The 17,602-nt window shown below is 45.3% G+C and overlaps 1 protein-coding gene across 22 annotated transcripts in view; it reads left to right on the forward strand.

Moving 5' to 3' along the window:
- LOC112254114 (baculoviral IAP repeat-containing protein 6) overlaps positions 1–17,602 on the forward strand; it is a 136,564-nt gene that overhangs the window by 102,468 nt on the left and 16,494 nt on the right. For 19 of the 22 annotated variants that reach the window (XM_024426356.2, XM_024426459.2, XM_024426404.2 and 16 more), the window contains 4 exons: positions 9,605–9,842; positions 11,719–11,864; positions 13,592–13,702; positions 14,457–14,674. In XM_024426356.2, the coding sequence (XP_024282124.1) occupies positions 9,605–9,842; positions 11,719–11,864; positions 13,592–13,702; positions 14,457–14,674 (713 nt within the window). The remainder of the gene's footprint in view (positions 1–9,604; positions 9,843–11,718; positions 11,865–13,591; positions 13,703–14,456; positions 14,675–17,602) is intronic. The other 3 variants (XM_024426412.2, XM_024426485.2, XM_024426523.2) reach the window with 1 other exon arrangement.

The following is a 17,602-nucleotide window of genomic DNA, read 5'->3' on the forward strand; positions in this document are numbered from 1 at the left end:
GGGTAGACCTATGCCCACCCATGGCGGAGCCCCTGCCCAGTCAAGTGAAATCCATAGATTAGGGCTAATTTATTTATTTCAATTGACTGATTTCCTTGTGTCAACTGTAACTCAGGAAAATCTTTGAAATTGTTGCTTTTATTTTTGTTCAGTATACATCCCACAGTTCAGGCTTGATCTGATTTATCTCTAGAGAAACTCCATTGTGCTCTCAGAAAAAACAAAGGAAATGGAATTCAAATAATTGAACATGTGAAGTCAATTTTGTTTTTTAAAAAACAAAAAAAGAACCAAAATGTTGGGTAATTCCCCAGAACTATCTACCATGCTGCTCTGTGTTAGTGGTGGGACCTTATCTGTTATTGCTTTATTGACCTCTGTCACCTCCCATGATGAACTGGGAATGGAAACGTGCAGGGAGCCCACTGGCTTAGTAACATAATGACAGGGCCAGCCTATTCACATGACTCCATTTAATCGCAGAGACCGACCAGGTATTCCCTGCAAAGGAGTGTGTAGCGTAAACCTTGCCGATTCCATTTTTTATCCTCGGCAACATATTTCGAATAAGCAATTTCCGCTATAGGCATTGACCTCCTTCCCATTCCCCTTTTGCCACGTTCTTATTTGTTTACTACAGTTTTCCTACTGCTACCTGAGCCTAACCTCCAATTGTGGATTAACAAGGCTGGCTGGACATTGTGCCCTGTGCCAGGCTGTCACTCACTGCCACCTCTGGGGACCCGCAGAAGGAGCAACCAGGCTACCGTGGCGCCTCTCCCACACTCGCTGCTCTTATTCCCACTTACCTCCTTGTGCGTAGTACTGCTTGGCTAGCCTCGATCTAGGGCCCTGTTTTGCACAGTCATGTGACATACCTGGATTTGAACCTTTTTCATCAAACTGTCACCTAATTGTTGTCAGATGGTTCAGGAGTATCATTTTTATTTTAGTCATTTAGCAGACAGTCTTATCCAGAGCCACTTAAAATTGGCACAGTTATCTTAAGATAGCTAGATGAGACCACGTATCACAGTTGTAACAAGTACATTTTCCCTCTAGTTATCAACGAAGTCTGTGCTAGTAGGAATTGACCAAAGTAAACAATAACAAGTTGAAACAGAAATCATACTCCGCTGGTCTTGTAGAAACAGTAGAGGTCCCTTCCCAGCTATAAATGGAGACCATAGCTTGAATTTTTGTGGTGCAATTATCATTTCTGAATATGGTTTAAAATACAGGATAAAATATTTCTCTCACATGATTGCGCAAAACACAGGATCCTGTCTTTTACACATTTTACTGTGCTGCTATTAGAGGAGCAGGAGACTGGGAACAGGAGAAAAGGGGCAAGGTAGAGTCTTGTTCTTGTATTGAAGCTGCCAACAGCGTCGGTGGTAGGAGAGGAGTCGCCGCCGATGGCACTCTTATCTGGTAGTTCTACGAACACTAATTTGTCAAGTACACACGGCAGCGTCGCGCTCTCTCATCCCTCCCTCTTCCCTTCCTCCCTCCTTCCCAGAAGCACAGGCCTCTTGTTTGAGCTCTCTTTCATTTCCTTTTGGTTTCTCATCTCATTTCAAACCTGACGCCACAGGGGCACCGCTTTAGCCGAAGGTGGGCCTGAAAACATGTCGCTGCGCTGTTATTGGATATCCAAACAGATTATGCAGCCCGCTGCTGAATCCTAAGCCGTTTTCTTTCCGCTTCCACTAGATGAAGTGACACTACTTGTGACGTGTTCAATTATGCTAAATCAGTGGCCACTTGGAGATTAATCATTACCATTTTATTTCTTATTGTATAACTCATGCGAAAAACATAACGAGCACAGTATTCATATTGCCATATTCGCTATGCAATTTTATAAATGTCAAACAATCAATTTGATAATTTCATTTGTTTTTTATATTGAGATTGACATCTGGACGGTATAGTGTACAATCCCAACCATGAACTTCATCCAGAGCAGTGTCATCACACGCCGATTACAGCTGTCTTTCTGGGAAGCCTCCAAGAGCTTTCCACAACTGGATTGTGCAGCATTTACCTTTTAAAAAATATATATATAAATTATTATTTTCAAAATTATTCAAGCTCTGTTTGGTTGTTGATCATTGCTAGACGACCATTTTCTGGTCTTGTCATAGATTCTAATGCAGATTTAAGTCAAAACTGTAACATTCACTGTCCTCTTGGTAAGCAACTCAAGTGTCGATTGTCCTGCTGAAAGATGAATTAATCTCCCAGTGTCTGGTAGAAAGCAGACTGAACCAGGTTTTCCTCTAGGATTTTGCCTGTGCTCCATTTTATTTTTTTATCCTGGAAAAACACCCCAGTTAACGATTACAAGCAGATCCATAACATGATCCAGCCACCACTATGCTTGAAAATATGAAGAGTGGTACTCATTAATGTGTTGTATTGTATTTGCCCAAAACGTAACACTTTGTATTCAGGACAAACATTTAATTGCTTTGCCACATTTGTTTTTGCAGTATTACTTGAGTGCCTTGTTGTGAACAGACCGCATATTTTGGACAATTTGTATTCTGTACGGGCTTCCATTTCACTCTGTCAATCTAGTATTGTGGAGTAACTACAATGTTGTTCCATCCTCGAGTTTCTCCTATCACAGCCATTAAACTAGGACTGTTTTAAAGTCACCTTTGGCCTTGTGGTGAAAACCCTGAATGGTTTCCCTCCTTTAGATGAGGTGGTCATTAAAAAAATCACTATTGCGCACACTAATTTTTTAAGCAAAAGTGAACTGCTGAATTTATTTAGACTTACCATAACAAAGCGGTTGAATACTTATTGACTCAAGACATTTCAGCTTTTCATTTGTAAAAACAAAAATACAATAAAAACATCATTCCACTTTGACATTATGGGATATTGTGTGTAATAGACCAGTGACAATCTCAATTTAATCCATTTTAAATTCAGACTGTTACACAACTAAATGTGGATAAAGTCGAGGGGTGTGAATACTTTCTGACGGCACTGCACATATAACTAGGAATAAAGTATAATAAACAGTACCAGCAACATATGTGATGAGTCAAAGTTAGTGCTAAAAGGGTCAATGCAGGTAGTCCGGGAATCTATTTGGTTAACTATTCAACTAACTCTGTCTTATGGCTTGGGTGGAGAAGCTGTTTAGGGACCTGTTGGTTACAGACTTGGTGCATCGGTACCCCTAGTCTATGACTTGGGTGGGTGGAGTCTTAGACAATTTTTAGGGCCTTCTTCTGACACCGCCTGGTATAGAGCTCCTGGATGGCAACCAGTCAAGGTGCTCTCCATGGTGCAGCTGTATAACTTTTTGAGGATCTGAAGGCCCATGCCAAATCTTTTCAGCCTCCCGAGGGGTAAGAGGTGTTGTGGTGCCCTCTTCATGACTGTGTGTTTTGGACCATGATAGATGTTGAATTATGACTTTAATCACAACAAGGTAGACATCTACGCTCTGGGGTCTCATTTTCTGTGCTTCCCGTTAGCGGAGTGATGCGAATTGCCCGCAACGTCTCCCTATCAAAATTAGTCATAAAAACAAAACAAATGGCTGGTGTGTTGTTACATTGACAATAATAACAGTTTAGGCCTAGATAACATGGCTGGGGTGCTCAGGGAGCACTCTGTTCTTAATGCTTGTACTTTTGATTTGAGGACTAGCAAAGACTTTATACTTTCAATGCTTGTTGCACATTCATTATGTATGCAGCTAACCCTCGACTGGTTCTCAACTCTGGAGTGTCGTATTTCAGCATCACACTTGATGTAATATTTCAACCTGCTCCACTTTATGTGATTTCTAAGTAAAGTTGCGAATAGAGTACTTGAGATGCCTTCCCCTTGCCTTGTGGCTTTTTGGATGTCGTCTCTGAATTGTTTATGCGTTGTTGCAGCCAAGAGACATTTCAGGCCATCATGTCTTGGCACTTATTAGGACGGCTCCACTGCCACATTTTAATGTTTTGATCTCATTCTCTTTAATGAATTGGGTTGTTCCCTAAAATGAGCCCCTTTAAGTGGAAATTGTGTACAAATATAGAATTTTAAAAGCCTGTTTATATTAAATGAAGTGCCCTTTTTAATATAGACGACATGGAAAATTCAATAAATCTGACATGTCCCTCTGTGCATCCTCTGACTTCTAGGAAGTGTTTTAACCCACTTCAATCCAACTTTTCTCCAAGTTTTGCTATCATTATCAAACCTTAGTTATTTTGTTGCTTTGACAGTCATTTATGAAGATCATTTATTGCTTGTTATTAGTGATAGATTTTAAGGAAGGAAAAAAACCTGTTCCACATTTTCAAGTCAACCTTTTTACGTGAGCTGAACTCTTGTTTCAATATGGTGAAACTATTCCTTTTTACGTTTTTTTATTTATTTTTTAAAACACATTGAACATATATAATACTCAAATCCTAGTGTAAAAGCAGGTGAGCTCAGCTGGTTCTACTCTTTTGACATTTTCTGGTGTTTTGTGATCAAGTAAGCAGTGTCGAATATTACACGTCAGACAGGCTTGACATTTTTTAACAATTACATTTTTTTTGTGAAGCTTGCATTCAATTGCCCCGCCCTGTTGCACACCTCAAGCTTCCATTCCCCTTGTCACAAAAGGATTTATGGCTGATATAAGATGACGTCGTCAACCCTGTTACTTTATTTGGTCCTTAATAGGCACTTTATTTCACTTATTTAACATCTTGAGATGGGGAAGAGTGCGTTTTATTAAGTTGAACGTGCTCTTTATGACAATGTTCACATTTGTTGAAATAACTTTTTTTGTTTTTTTCCCCCCACCAAGTTACACTTCTCTAAAGGCACCCAATTGGTGGAACAAACCCAATTTGCATTTGCTTTGCACACTTTCCTCTCAATTGTCACTTTTTTAGTCATATTCCTATCAGGTTAGTTAGCCCTATTTCCTGCAAGGGCTTTATATTGGGTGAGAGGCTATTGATGTTCTGGGGATAATTTTTCTCACAGATGCCCAAATAGACTGAGGAATGTTGTGATGAGTATCAACGTGTGGTGGTGGTTGCCGCTGCGAGCCAGTGCCATGCTCTTCCAGCTTCGATGAGAAGTGCCGTGGATAAATCCAAGGCGATTTCCCCATCTTCTCTCGTGTGTCAGAAGCAGTTGTGCGCCCTGTCGAAGCCAATTAAACTTGAACCAAGCCACAGTGCGAAGATAAATATGTTTTAGTATTTTGACTGGTTTGTGTCACCGACCTTCCTAGCCATTTGTTAAACTGTAGCATAGCCAAGGTCTCAAGTTTCTGCTAAACCACAAAAATCCATTGTAAGACTATTTAAGATGTTAGCTATTGGCCTTATTTTTAAAATACAATATGCAAAGAGCGTCTCTGTTTTGTCTCTGGTTGGTTGAGATTCTGGGTTTTTAGAGAATGCATCAGTGCTCCATCTCCTCTCTCTCACGCTTTTTCTATCAACTTCTCTCTCCTTGTCTCCCGCCTTCCCCGCTCAGACACTCTGTGGCCATGTGTCTGCTCACATGAGATGCTCACACATCTGCTCCTACACGCCAGCCTGCATCTCCCGCGCCAGCCTGCATCTTCCGCGCCAGACTGCATCTCATGCGCCTGCCTGCATCTCACGTGCTTGCTCAGATTGTTTTTAGTATGAAGCACCTAGCTAAGCAGTGCATTGGGAAAGTACTCAGACCCCTTTTACTTTTCCACATTTTTATTCTAAAATGTATTCAATATTTTTTCCCTCATCAATCTACACGCAATACCCCATAATGACAAAGCCAAAACAGGTTTACATTTTTTTTGTAAATGCATTCAAAATGTAAAAAACGAACTTTATTTACATATCTATTCAGACCCTTTGCTAAGAGACTCGAAATTGAGCTCAGGTGCATCCTGTTTCTATTGGTTGTCTTCGATATTTCTACAACTTGATTGGAGTCCACCGGTGGTAAATTCAATTGATTGGACATGATTTGGGAAGGAACACACCTGTCTATATAAGGTCCCACAGTTGACAGTGCATGTCAGAGCAAAAACCAAGACATGAGGTTGAAGGAATTGTCCATAGACCTCCAAGACTGTATTGTGTCAAGGCACAGATCTGGGGAAAGGTACCAAATAATTTCTGCAGCATTGAAGGTCCCAAGAACACAGTGGCCTCCATTATTCTTAAATGTATGAAGTTTGGAACCACCAAGTCTCTTCCAAGAGCTAGCCGCCCAGCCAAACTGAGCAATCGGGGGGAGAAGGTCCTTGGTCAGGGAGGTAACCAAGAACCCGATGGTCACTCTGACAGCGCTCCGGAGTTCCTCTGTGGAAAAGACAACCAATTCTGCAACACTCCACCAATCAGGCTTTTATGGTGGAGTGGCCAGACAGAAGACACTCCTCAGTAAAAGGCACATGACAGCCCGCTTAGAGTTTGCCAAAAGGTGCACAAAGTACTCCCATACCATGAGAAACAAGATTTGCGTCACATCTGGAGGAAACCTGGCACATCCCTACGATGAAGCGTGGTAGTGGTAGTATGCTGTGGGGATGTTTTTCAGTGGCAGGGACTGGGAGACTAGTCAGGATAAAGGGAAAGATGAACAAAGCGAAGTACAGAGCTCCTTGATGAAAACCTGCTCCAAAGTGCTCAGGACCTCAGACTGGGGTGAAGGTTCACCTTCCAACAGGACAACGCCCATAAGCACACAGCCAAGACAACGCAGGAGTGGCTTCGGGACAAGGCTCTGAGTCTCCTTGAGTGGCCCAACCAGAGCGCAGACTTGAACCCGATCGAACATCTCTTGATAGACCTGAAAGTAGCTGTGCAGCGACACTCCCCATCCAACCTGACAAAGCTTGAGAAGATCTGCAGAGAAGAATGGGAGAAACTCCCCAAAAACACGTGTGACAGGCTTGTAGCGTCATACCCAAGAAGACTTGAGGCTGTAATTGCTGCCGATGGTGCTTCAACAAAGTACTGAGTAAAGAGTCTGAATACCTATCACATTTACATATTCCACTATTTTATTTTTAATACATTTGTAAAAATGTCTAAGCCTGTTTTTGCTTTGTTATTATGGGGTATTGTGTGTAGATTTAGGGAATAATTATTATTTGTCATTTTTTTAGAATAAGGCTGTCAGTTGTGGTCAAGATGGATGTCCAGTACATTGTAGCTCCTTTTCTGTTCGTCTGTCGGAGTATCACAGATAACCTTTTTTTATTCCCAATTTAAAGTCTGGGGAGGTGCCCCTCCTATTGTGACTTTTTGTGTCCTTTATTTTAATCTGATGGGCAGAATTATGGTTTGCCTTAAAGGAACGAAGGTCATATCAGACCCATGTTTGTCTCTGCAGCATTACTGCTGTCGTTAGATTTCCTAACCTTGTTTTATCACCCTTTGGGGGAAAAAAGAGTCTTAATGTATTATTAGATTCTCAGTCCATCTTCTTTCCTTGCGCAGAGAAGGCTATTTTGTTGGTTCTAGTCCAAGTTAAATGATGACGAACAAGGGATGTACTTGACCATGAGAGTATGAGGAGAATGGGGGGAGGGAGAGACATGGAGGAGTTTAAAGCAACACACACACTCACTCAACACTGGGGACATTAGACATAAGGATAATAGTGACATCTCCCACATCAATCATACCAGTTGATCGGAGCCTAGCGGTAATTGGAATCAGTAGCGTGGGGATTTGGTCTCTGCTCTGGGTGCTGCCCACACACTAGAGAAGATTGAGGAGCAGATTAAAGTGACGAGAGGTCAATGTTAAAAATCTGGGAAAGGGACGTTGGGGCCGGGAATTCCAATATAAATGTAAAGCAGACTGGGTGCAAAAGTGTAGGGCCGTCCTGCTCCATTTGAGCACACCGTTGCGCTCAGGTCGACAGTGACACACGTGTACGCGCACACACGCGAATGGAAATGTCTGTGCCGTCACCGCAAATCTCTTTCCACTCACAGACCGGATATGCCTCTGACAATGATGGACACGATCTTGGTTCAGCAGGAGTATGACTGTCCACGGACTGCTTAAAACACATCTAAGGGATGTAGGCCACAAGAAGTGATTTTTATGCTTTTCAGACAGCTTGGTAAACAATGTGGCTAAATAAACGGGAGGACATCGTCAGACAAAGGAGTGAGGACAAGGTTGCTTCCTCGGTGCTCTCTGCTAGATTTGTTCTAATCCATCAAATTGCCTTTGTGCTTCTCCAAGTCAGACCCGTTTTGAATACATCCTAAAAATCCTCTCCTTTCACCAAGGGATTATGTCTGGGTGTTCTTTTTATTTCCCCCCACCAACTAGGAACACAACCAACCACACACAAAGAAACCTAGCACATCCTTTTACCCCGGTTTCACGCTGTCCCAGGCCAGGGCCTTTCTCACAGCACAACCACGTGGAACCAGGTTAGATTTTTAATGGGGTTTGTGGGTCGCCGAGTGCACCTGCCCTCTGTCTCGTGCAAGCCACTCACAAGGGAATGCAGGGGCCTAGCTCAGCAGGCTCGCCACCACAACTCAATGTTATTTAAACTTCCATTATGGGTATGAAGTGGGAACTGTCAGTCCTCGTCATGCGGATGAGGGGGACCTATACTGTATGGAATCCCATCACAATGAAGAAGCTGCAGGACAAACAGCTGGGCCTGCTCCTGTCACAGCCACGTCAGGATTATTCCCTCCCCGCAAATGTAATATGTCTCCACCTCTTTCTCTCTCCCGCACTCCCCCTTTTCCTTGGACCACAGCACAGCTGTGGATTTTCCAATCTATCACACTCCCTGACTCGTCCTACATTCTAGAAAATGACACCCTGAGATTCATTATTTGATTCAATCATGTACCTGGGAACGTAAGTGAGGGGGTTGCTCGGCCCCAGGCTTTCCTTTTAGATTAGCTTCCATTGGTGACTGCCCTCCTGACTAGCTGGCTCGGCTTCATTTCAGGGCCTGGAACACAGGGCTATTTTTCAGTTGCGTTCAGGGACGTGAGTTGGTATTGGACAGAAGTTGGGCTCACGTTTTTGTTTGTGAGCAGTTTAAATTGAGTTCTGGACTTTGGTTTTGGCAGCCCGAGGGCTGTTCCTAGTGTGTGCATGTCATTTGTCCATTCGTGGAACTCTAATCATATTTAATATCCCTTTTCACTAGCTTTCTGCTCACTACAATCCATCTCTAGTCATGCTGCTCCTCTCCTTTCTCCAAGTGCAATCTGGAGTTCTCCGACCTGCCCCCATCTATCCCGTCACACACACACAGGTTGACTCAAGACCATGTGACGGATACTCTTGTTATGTTCTCTCATGTACTCCTATATTGAATTCTAAATTGGTGTCTTGGAAGCCAATTTCGATTTGTGTGTGTCTTCAGATGTGCCAGCCCAATTCGGATTTCCTTTTTACAGCGATGCGTAGTTTGATCGCAGGAGAGGTGTCGGTATTATGGGTGTCTTGTCTTTGTCCATGTTTTTATTGGGATTGTTTCCAAAACAACCCTATTACCATGTTTCTCTTGGCTCTCGCTTATGCACTCTCCAGTCTGAGTTTACCTTCCTCCTTAACACCCTGGTTCCTGTGTTCTCTTCTCCCCTCAGTGCTTGACATGGCTCGCCACGTGCCCCTGTACCGGGCGCTGCTGGAGCTGCTGAGGGCCATCTCCACCTCCACGGCCCTGGTGCCCCTGCTGCTGCCTCTGTCAGGAGACCCCAGCCAGGAGGAAGAGGAGGAGGGAAGCTCCGAGGGACAGACGTCTGTGGGCATGCTGCTGGCCAAGATGAAGACCTGCGTGGACACCTACACTAACCGCCTCAGGTGGGGACTTAAACGGACAGAGTAAGAACATACAACACAAGCAAAGAATAAAGTCTTACTGCCAATGTAATCAATGTAAATTGATTGTTTCTGCCGCGCATTAGCGTTTCAAGGGGGTTCGATCCTGGGCCAGCCTCCTCCCTGGTCTCTAGACCGTGAGTCATCAGCAGTAGTGAGCCTGTAGACCTGACCTGTGGGCCTGTGACCATTCATTATTAATCACAGCCCCAAAGTGTGCAGGAAGTCCATGTTATTCTGCTTCAGCAACACAATTAACAGTTTGTGTAAAGGATCCTTAACCCCCTCCCATATATCTCCCCCCACCATCCAGCCCAGTGCTGAGCTTACGCAAAGACCGTAGCAGGACACTTCAGAGGAGCCAAGGCACTGTTAACCTCTTCCTAGCCTCTACGCTAGCTACACACATCTTCAGTATTCCGTGGGATCCCATCCGAGGAGTCAATATTTAAAGGATGTGAGCCATGCGTGGTTAGCCGTGGAGACGTATCAAACCGTTCCAGCACATGTACGATTCCCACAGACATGCATGTCTCCTCCCTGGTGGCATGTTATGAATTTAATGCTCCAGCTGGGTGTTACTTTTAGAAGGCACAGCCCCTCCCTCTTGAATGTCCCACCAACAAACATGCCAGGACCCATGACAGTTTTTTTCAAATGTACAGCAGAATAGCCAATCCACCCTGGGAGACTGACAGACCTACCTGGTGGTCTGTACCCCTGCTGCTTATCAGCAACACAATTAGGATTACTGTCTGAGGGTGGTCCAGCATGAAGCTGTGGGGGGTTGAGGAAGGAAAATGCCCTGCTATCGGCTCCGTCAGGCCTCAGCGATAATGCATTCATAAGCATCATATCCACAGGCATTACATCAGGCTGGACTCTGAGGGCTGAGGTCCGGACACACCGAGAGAGTTCTAATGAAAGCAGGGCCTTGGGGTGGTTGGGACAGCTGGGCATCCACAGCAGAGCGTTAGGCATTCTCTTCAACTGTCTCTCCCCATCTGTGTCCAGCCTGCCAAGGCATGTGTTGGCCGCCTGGCCTGCAATGGAATGGAATGAAATGGCCGATGAGGACGGGGGGGTTGGTGACAGAAGACCTTCGATGACTGTCCTTGGTGGAGCAGAGGGGCGAGAAAGGGGAGGGAACTTGGCGGCTGTTCAACTTCACAAAAGGTCATGTGGAAAGTGTCTTTTTCAGCCACCCATCAGCAAGGCCGCGGAATCCATTCTCCTCTCAGCTCCTACTGCGTTTTTATGCACAAGGTTAAAGGACTGTTTTAACGTCCCTCGTGTATTTCAGCCACCTGGGGTTTTCCACTTAACCCAGGAGTTTTGATGCAGGGACTTATTTTAATTTTAACTGGGATGAAAGTAGGGAGGTTTTTTCAATGTCTCTGCTTACCTAGTTGTGAACGCCAAATGATTTATGCTGCAAGTCTTCACTAACTGGTTAAAGTATTCATGGCACCTGGACAAGAGGAATGGTGTCCTTGCCACTTCGTTACATTTGTCTGAACATTGGGTCAGATGGTCTTTGCTTCCTGGTTTTGAGGCTTCACCATTCGATGCACACCCCTTTAACAGAGCATGAAAAATACTGGGAATGGGTATATCAATTTTGCTCCAGGATTGTGGCTCACTGGGCAATATGCTCCTTTTCAGATGGACACGGGTATCATCTACAGAACCGTCCGAAATGTTTAATTGTTGCACTGTAGAGCACTCCTTAGGACCATTGAACATTTCTATTCCCATCAGTAATCTTGTCGCCTCAGATTTCCTTCCGTGATCGACTGCAATGCAAGTAAATTAGCGATATATGTCACTGCAGGCAGGGATTATGTTGATTTACTGAACTCCTCTTTTTGTTATTCAGGTCAAAGAAAGACAAGGCAAAAGGCGTGGTGAAGCCTGATAGCTCAGACCCAGAGCCTGAGGGCCTGACCCTGCTGGTGCCTGACATCCAGAGGACGGCTGAGATTGTCTACGCTGCCACCACCAGCCTACGGCAGGCAAACCAGGGTAAGGCTGGCCGCACACACGTCGCTCTCTGGCCTAGGGCCAAACCATGCCGAGCAAGGGGACTATTAGTCTGGACCCTCCTTGGCTTTTTTTTTACAGACATTTATTGTAATACGAAGTGACACAGTAAAATGTTAGCCAGTGCCTTTTAAAGGTTGTCTGGTTTTGGCTCTTTCAAAAGATTTTCTCCCCCCTAGAAATTTGACTGAATTATTTCAGCAGGTCCCAAATGTCTTCCCAGTCTACATTTTTCTCGCTACCTCTCCCTTTTGTCCTGTGTGTTCTTGGGACAAGGACAAGAAAATGGGTCTCTTAAGTTTAGTCTCCACAAGTACAAATTCCCTGGGCTGTCATTGACTTGGAGCCTTTTAAGTCTCAATTTGATCTTAATCAAGGAAATGCGTCCTGTTTTAGGCCTGAACATCCTTGACCCAACTCCAACCCCACTCTGTCAGTGACAGGTTAAAAGTTAACCCGTTCTCTTACATCGCTTTGATGCTAAATAGAGACGTTTGTCCTATTGTGGCCACCTGTTGTCCCACAGGCCCCATGCAGCCCTTCTGTCCGCGTCCCCACGGTGCAGGGAGACCCATAGTGCAGACAGTCACGAGAAGGACAGGAGGGTTCGGTAGTGCGAGGGCATCGGGTCATAAAACCCTCTGTCAGGGAGCTCCGTTGCTGAAGAAAGCTGCCAACCGATGCATCTGACGTATGATTGACTGTAACGCCCCTCCCCCGGTGGCTGTATTGGGGGATGGGGGTGGGAATGCTCAGATCAATGCAGACGTCACTTTACACAAGGAAATTCATATGATAATGGCCACTGGATTCATGTTCCAAAAGGGAATGGGCAGCATAGAGGGCTGCACCGATATGCGTTTTGTTTTAATTCGTCTTTAAAATGGCCCAGTGACAGGCTTACGAGGAGGCGGGCGTTTAAAGCTCTGTTCCTACAGCCTAGTATTAGACTGGTTAAACTGGGAAACTGTTCCAAGAAATATTGATATCCAACGCTAACGTGCCAACAGAACTGAGAGTAAATAAAGTATCGACGGCCCCCCCCTTGCATCCTAAGTCTGGTCGTAATAGGCCAGTAAAATGCACCAGTAATTTAATGGGAGGTACATCTGTCCAGGTAGCAGTAACTAAAGCAGAGGATGAGAGCGGGGCTGGGGTGCTATAAATAGACCGTTAATTATGTGAATGCATTAAATTGCTTTCTATCCCGTCTCTCGACTGTCGGTGCGAAAATTGGTGGCCGTTTCCATTGTCATTTGTCTTGGACATCTGTCGACAAGACCCAGAAGAAATTGGACGGTAGGGGGTGGGAGAATCTCCCAACGGATTGCAGATTCAATCATCAATATGAAGGTGAAAATGGGAGGATGAGGAGGTCTGACAAACCCTGCCATTACCTGCGAATGCCATCATATTCTGAGATAATCTTGTTGAGCCGAAGAGGAATATGGCTTGAATATGACCGTTTTGTGTTTTCGATGTTAATCGATTTAGTCGGCGTGGACTAGGTAGTAATATCAATGAAGCGGTAAACCTCAGCAGTCCTTTATCACAGTGTGGTTGGTTTGTTTGTTTGCCAGGAAGATTAATGTAAAGATGGTAGGTCTGGACCCAGATCCAGGTGGACACAGCAGTAAGCCAGGGATGACAGGGATGACTTTGAACCTGCCATGGTAACAAGGTTTTCTTTTTATCTTTCCCTCCATCAGAGAGGAAGTTGGCCGAGTCCTCGAAGAAGGCAACAACCAGACCCAAACCCATGTCCATCCTACGCTCACTAGAGGAGAAGTACGTGGCCATCATGAAGAAGCTTCAGTTTGGTGAGTGCATTTTTCTGTGTTTGTGTGCGTTTGTTTCTGTGCGTTTGTGTTCAATGTGTGGTGTACAGTTGGGCCAGTTGTGGTTTGGTGGGTACCGTACGTTGGAAATGTGGAAATGTTTCTTTTCAAGACAGAGGAGGAATGCTTAGACATACTAGAGGCAGGGCTCTTCACTCTGAGGCTGGCTGTCGGTTGGTCCCTCCCTCAGTGCACGTAATGCCCAGAACACAGCAGCAGCGCAGCCCCAAACCCCCTCCTACCCCTTTCTGAAATGATAGATAACGCAGTCCTGCTGCCTGTCTGCAGGGAGGAAGGTATTTTCTGTCTGTCACTTCTCATCCTGCCACGCCGTGGTTGATTACGGGACTTTTGTTGTGCCGCAATTGATTTTTTTTTGCGCACGGCACACGTCTAAAGTAACCGCAAGTGACATGAATGTAAACAGACTTGCTCTGGCCCAAGTACAAGAAAGAGACGGTCGACGAGCCAAGGTATCAAGGCAGGAACCCCGGTGTGGAATATGATTAAAGGACATAGGGGCCATGTCATTACTGAATAGAGGTTTACTGCCAGATACATGTGTACTTGTTCATCCAAGTGGGAGGATATTTGCATGATATGCCAACAGGGTGTTTGTTTCATGCCTTTTATTCTTTTGATGTGTAGTGAACCGTTTTGAAAGTGTTTAAACCTTCTCTCCAGCAGTACCAGTGGGTATTGACATTAATACCTGTGTTGGGTCTCTCCCTGGCAGACACCTTTGAGATGGTCTCGGAGGACGATGATGGGAAGCTGGTGTTCAAGGTGAACTACCACTACATGTCTCAGGTGAAGAACGCCAGCGACGCCAACAGCGCTGCCCGCGCCCGCCGCCTGGCACAGGAGGCCGTCACGCTCTCCACCTCGCTGCCCCTCTCCTCCTCCTCCAGTGTCTTTGTCCGCTGCGACGAAGAGCGACTGGACATCATGAAGGTACAGATGTATACTGCCCTGTCCTCTACGGTCCTCTGTGCTGTACTATTTACACTCAGTCACACGTTCTTCGTTCTCTAAGGAATGATGATGCTTGTAAAAGTGAGCAGGGTGTTTCCAGGACTGTTCCAGTCAAATGGATGCCGTCTGGGGCACTAAAACCACAGGACTTGCGCTACTTGCGGTTGTTGCAGCAGGGGGTTGGGGTTGGTCTGTTGGGGACTCTGCGTCTTGATAGCCTATGGCTTCGTATTCCAATGCCGTCATTGAAAGTCTTACTCATTTTCCAATGACGTTTAATACATGGCCCTGACCCCTTTTCTGATTAATGGCAAAGTCTCATTTGGTAAATGTCAAAACCCTCGTCTGCTAAGGTTCTATTTCTGCCGAGAACACAACTTTTTCCTTAGCAGCACAAGAACGGGCCACAAGTTGATAGAGGCTGGAGGACGTGGTGGGACATTGTGGATGTCTAGTGACCCATCTGGGCTTGTTTGCCCCCCTCATTTCAAGTGTCCCCAGAGAGCTCCTGTCCTACTGGCATAGTTTAAAAAAATAAAAATAAAAAGTTAAATAAATAAAAAATGCTGCCATAAACAGTGTATCATTCTTTCACCGGGAGCGGTAGCATCAAGCGATCTTAGTAGACATTATTAGCAAAACCACTTGCTCCAGTTTTCCCACCTACTTCTCTGGGAAGCGCACTAAACGTGTCTGAATGTTAATGTCGAAATGTAGTTACCGCCTGAGTGACACTTGGTGCCCTCAAGCTATCTTGCGAGCGCTCTGCTGGTTTGGATAGGCATGCTACTCCTCACACCTGACGCTGCTGAGACAGGGGTCAGTCAGTCGGTGTTTGACTCTCACCCTCCCCACACATTCTCTCCCTCTCTCACATACACCAACTACCTACCTACAGTGTGTCCACGTTCTCTTTACCGTCACACGTCTTCTCGTATCGTCCTACCTCTCTCCCCCGGATCAGTGATTCTTTGATATAAATTTTTTTTTTTTACTATTCTGTGTCTTGTTCCTGTTCCACGCTGCCTGCTTCACTCTGCCTCTACTCCTCCTCCCCCATCAGCAAGCTGCTCTCTTCAGCTGGCAGCGTGGCCAGCTCTCTCCTCCCCATTCTCTCCTTCTCTTCAGCTGGCAGCGTGGCCAGCTCTCCCCCCTCCTCCCCTCCCCATTCTCTCCTTCTCTTCAGCTGGCAGCGTGGCCAGCTCTCCCCCCCATTCTCTCCTCCTCTACAGCTGGGAAAGCTAACCTCCCTGAAACTTCACTCAGACACCTTGTTTGTTGATGCAAGAACACAGGACACACTCAGGATCTCCCCCTCTCCCCCTTCAGGGATGAAAGGGGATATTCACCGTTTTGATCTCACAATGTGACAGCTGTGTAGAGCCAGCCGACACCCCCTAACCAGCCATAAGCCTACTCTGCTGCTTCTCTCCGTCCGTTCCCTCTGCCCATCTCCCATCGGTTTTGAAATGTTATTTAGCCGTGATGGTGATCTTGGGGTGTGCAAACAGTGATGGGGTTTTGTTATGGATATGTAGATATATTTTAATTTGGCCTATAAGGACTAGCAGGCCAGCCTGACTGGGCTTCACTGTGGCGCAGCCTCGGAGTGCCACTGCCAGAGAAAAAACGGAGCACAGGGACGGTCATGCTTGCGCCTTAACGTCACTGAAAGCCTTGCGTTTCTAGCCAAACCCCATTCTATCGCAAATTGCCGCATAATTTGCGTATTTTTATAAACCATGTTGCGAGCCTTTTTAAACTAATCGTGGGCCGTACGTTTTTGGTTTGGTAACAAACGACCTTGTTTAGTCATGTTATCTGGCTAGCTAGCTAACATGGTACCCTTTGGCTATGCACACATTTGGATTGCACAGGAAAAACAGAAAAGGGATACAGAGCCTACTCTAAGAGATGCTTATGCCTACTCAATGTAATTCATTCTAAGGTAAATCTGAAGGGGGAAAAAATCCATCTGATGTTCCTTAAATTCTGTTTGGTGTCTAACTTTTGGGAGCAGTGTGTGGGAGAGGGATTAAGTGTGTGTGTGTGTGTGTGGGAGAGAGAGTAATGCTTCGAACACACCGACAGCATCCTTGCACAAAATAGTACGCAGCATCATCTGGATATGTGTGCAACAAAAGTTCAACGTTCACCTTCTGCTACTATTTCTGTCAAGCCGTCGACGCGTACAGTTTGACCCCTACGTTCGATAAATCCAACGTATGCACCACACCGAATGCACTGCAACTGCCTCTGCAAGGCGAACGCAGCGTTTTCATTGGAAGGCTGTGTGTAAAGTTGTCTGAAGAGTAGGATAAAGATGGTTTCATATAAACCTGGTGTGTTTCCCCTTTCCTTACACAATGAAAATTCAGATCATTATGCATTTATGTTCCTTACTACGTTCCTCATGCCCAATCACAGGTAGGCATTTGGATGTGAGTAAATCAGTTATTTTCTGCAGTAGCCCTTTCTGTTATACAGTAAAAAGTGCAGTGTTTCCCCTATACTAAATTTTAGCAGCGCCGGGCCGTCACTGCTATATAGTTGCCACCATTCGACTAGGGGATAATCTAAAATTCCAAAAATGGCTTGGGGCCCTCATTTGATTTTACGAGTCACTCAGATGGCATAAGAACATTACATAATCCATGGAAAAATGTGTAGAATTGCTGGAAGTTAGCTTTAAAACAGCTAAATTGTCTCTGCGGTCTCTACAGTTTGCGGTCGGAGGCCACCCCCACATCCTGCCACCCCCACACTAACTTTGCCACCGCTGCTCTAAAAAAAATCCTTCGGGAAACGCTGAAGCGTGAAGTTAAATTCAATGTGTTTTATTGAGTAGAGGTGTGAATATCAGGGTCAGGGTATTGTGCAGAAAGTATACAAAATGGGAACAGGCGT

The sequence above is a fragment of the Oncorhynchus tshawytscha genome, linkage group LG01, assembly GCF_018296145.1.
Source record: "Oncorhynchus tshawytscha isolate Ot180627B linkage group LG01, Otsh_v2.0, whole genome shotgun sequence".
Taxonomy (NCBI): Eukaryota; Metazoa; Chordata; class Actinopteri; order Salmoniformes; family Salmonidae; genus Oncorhynchus; species Oncorhynchus tshawytscha.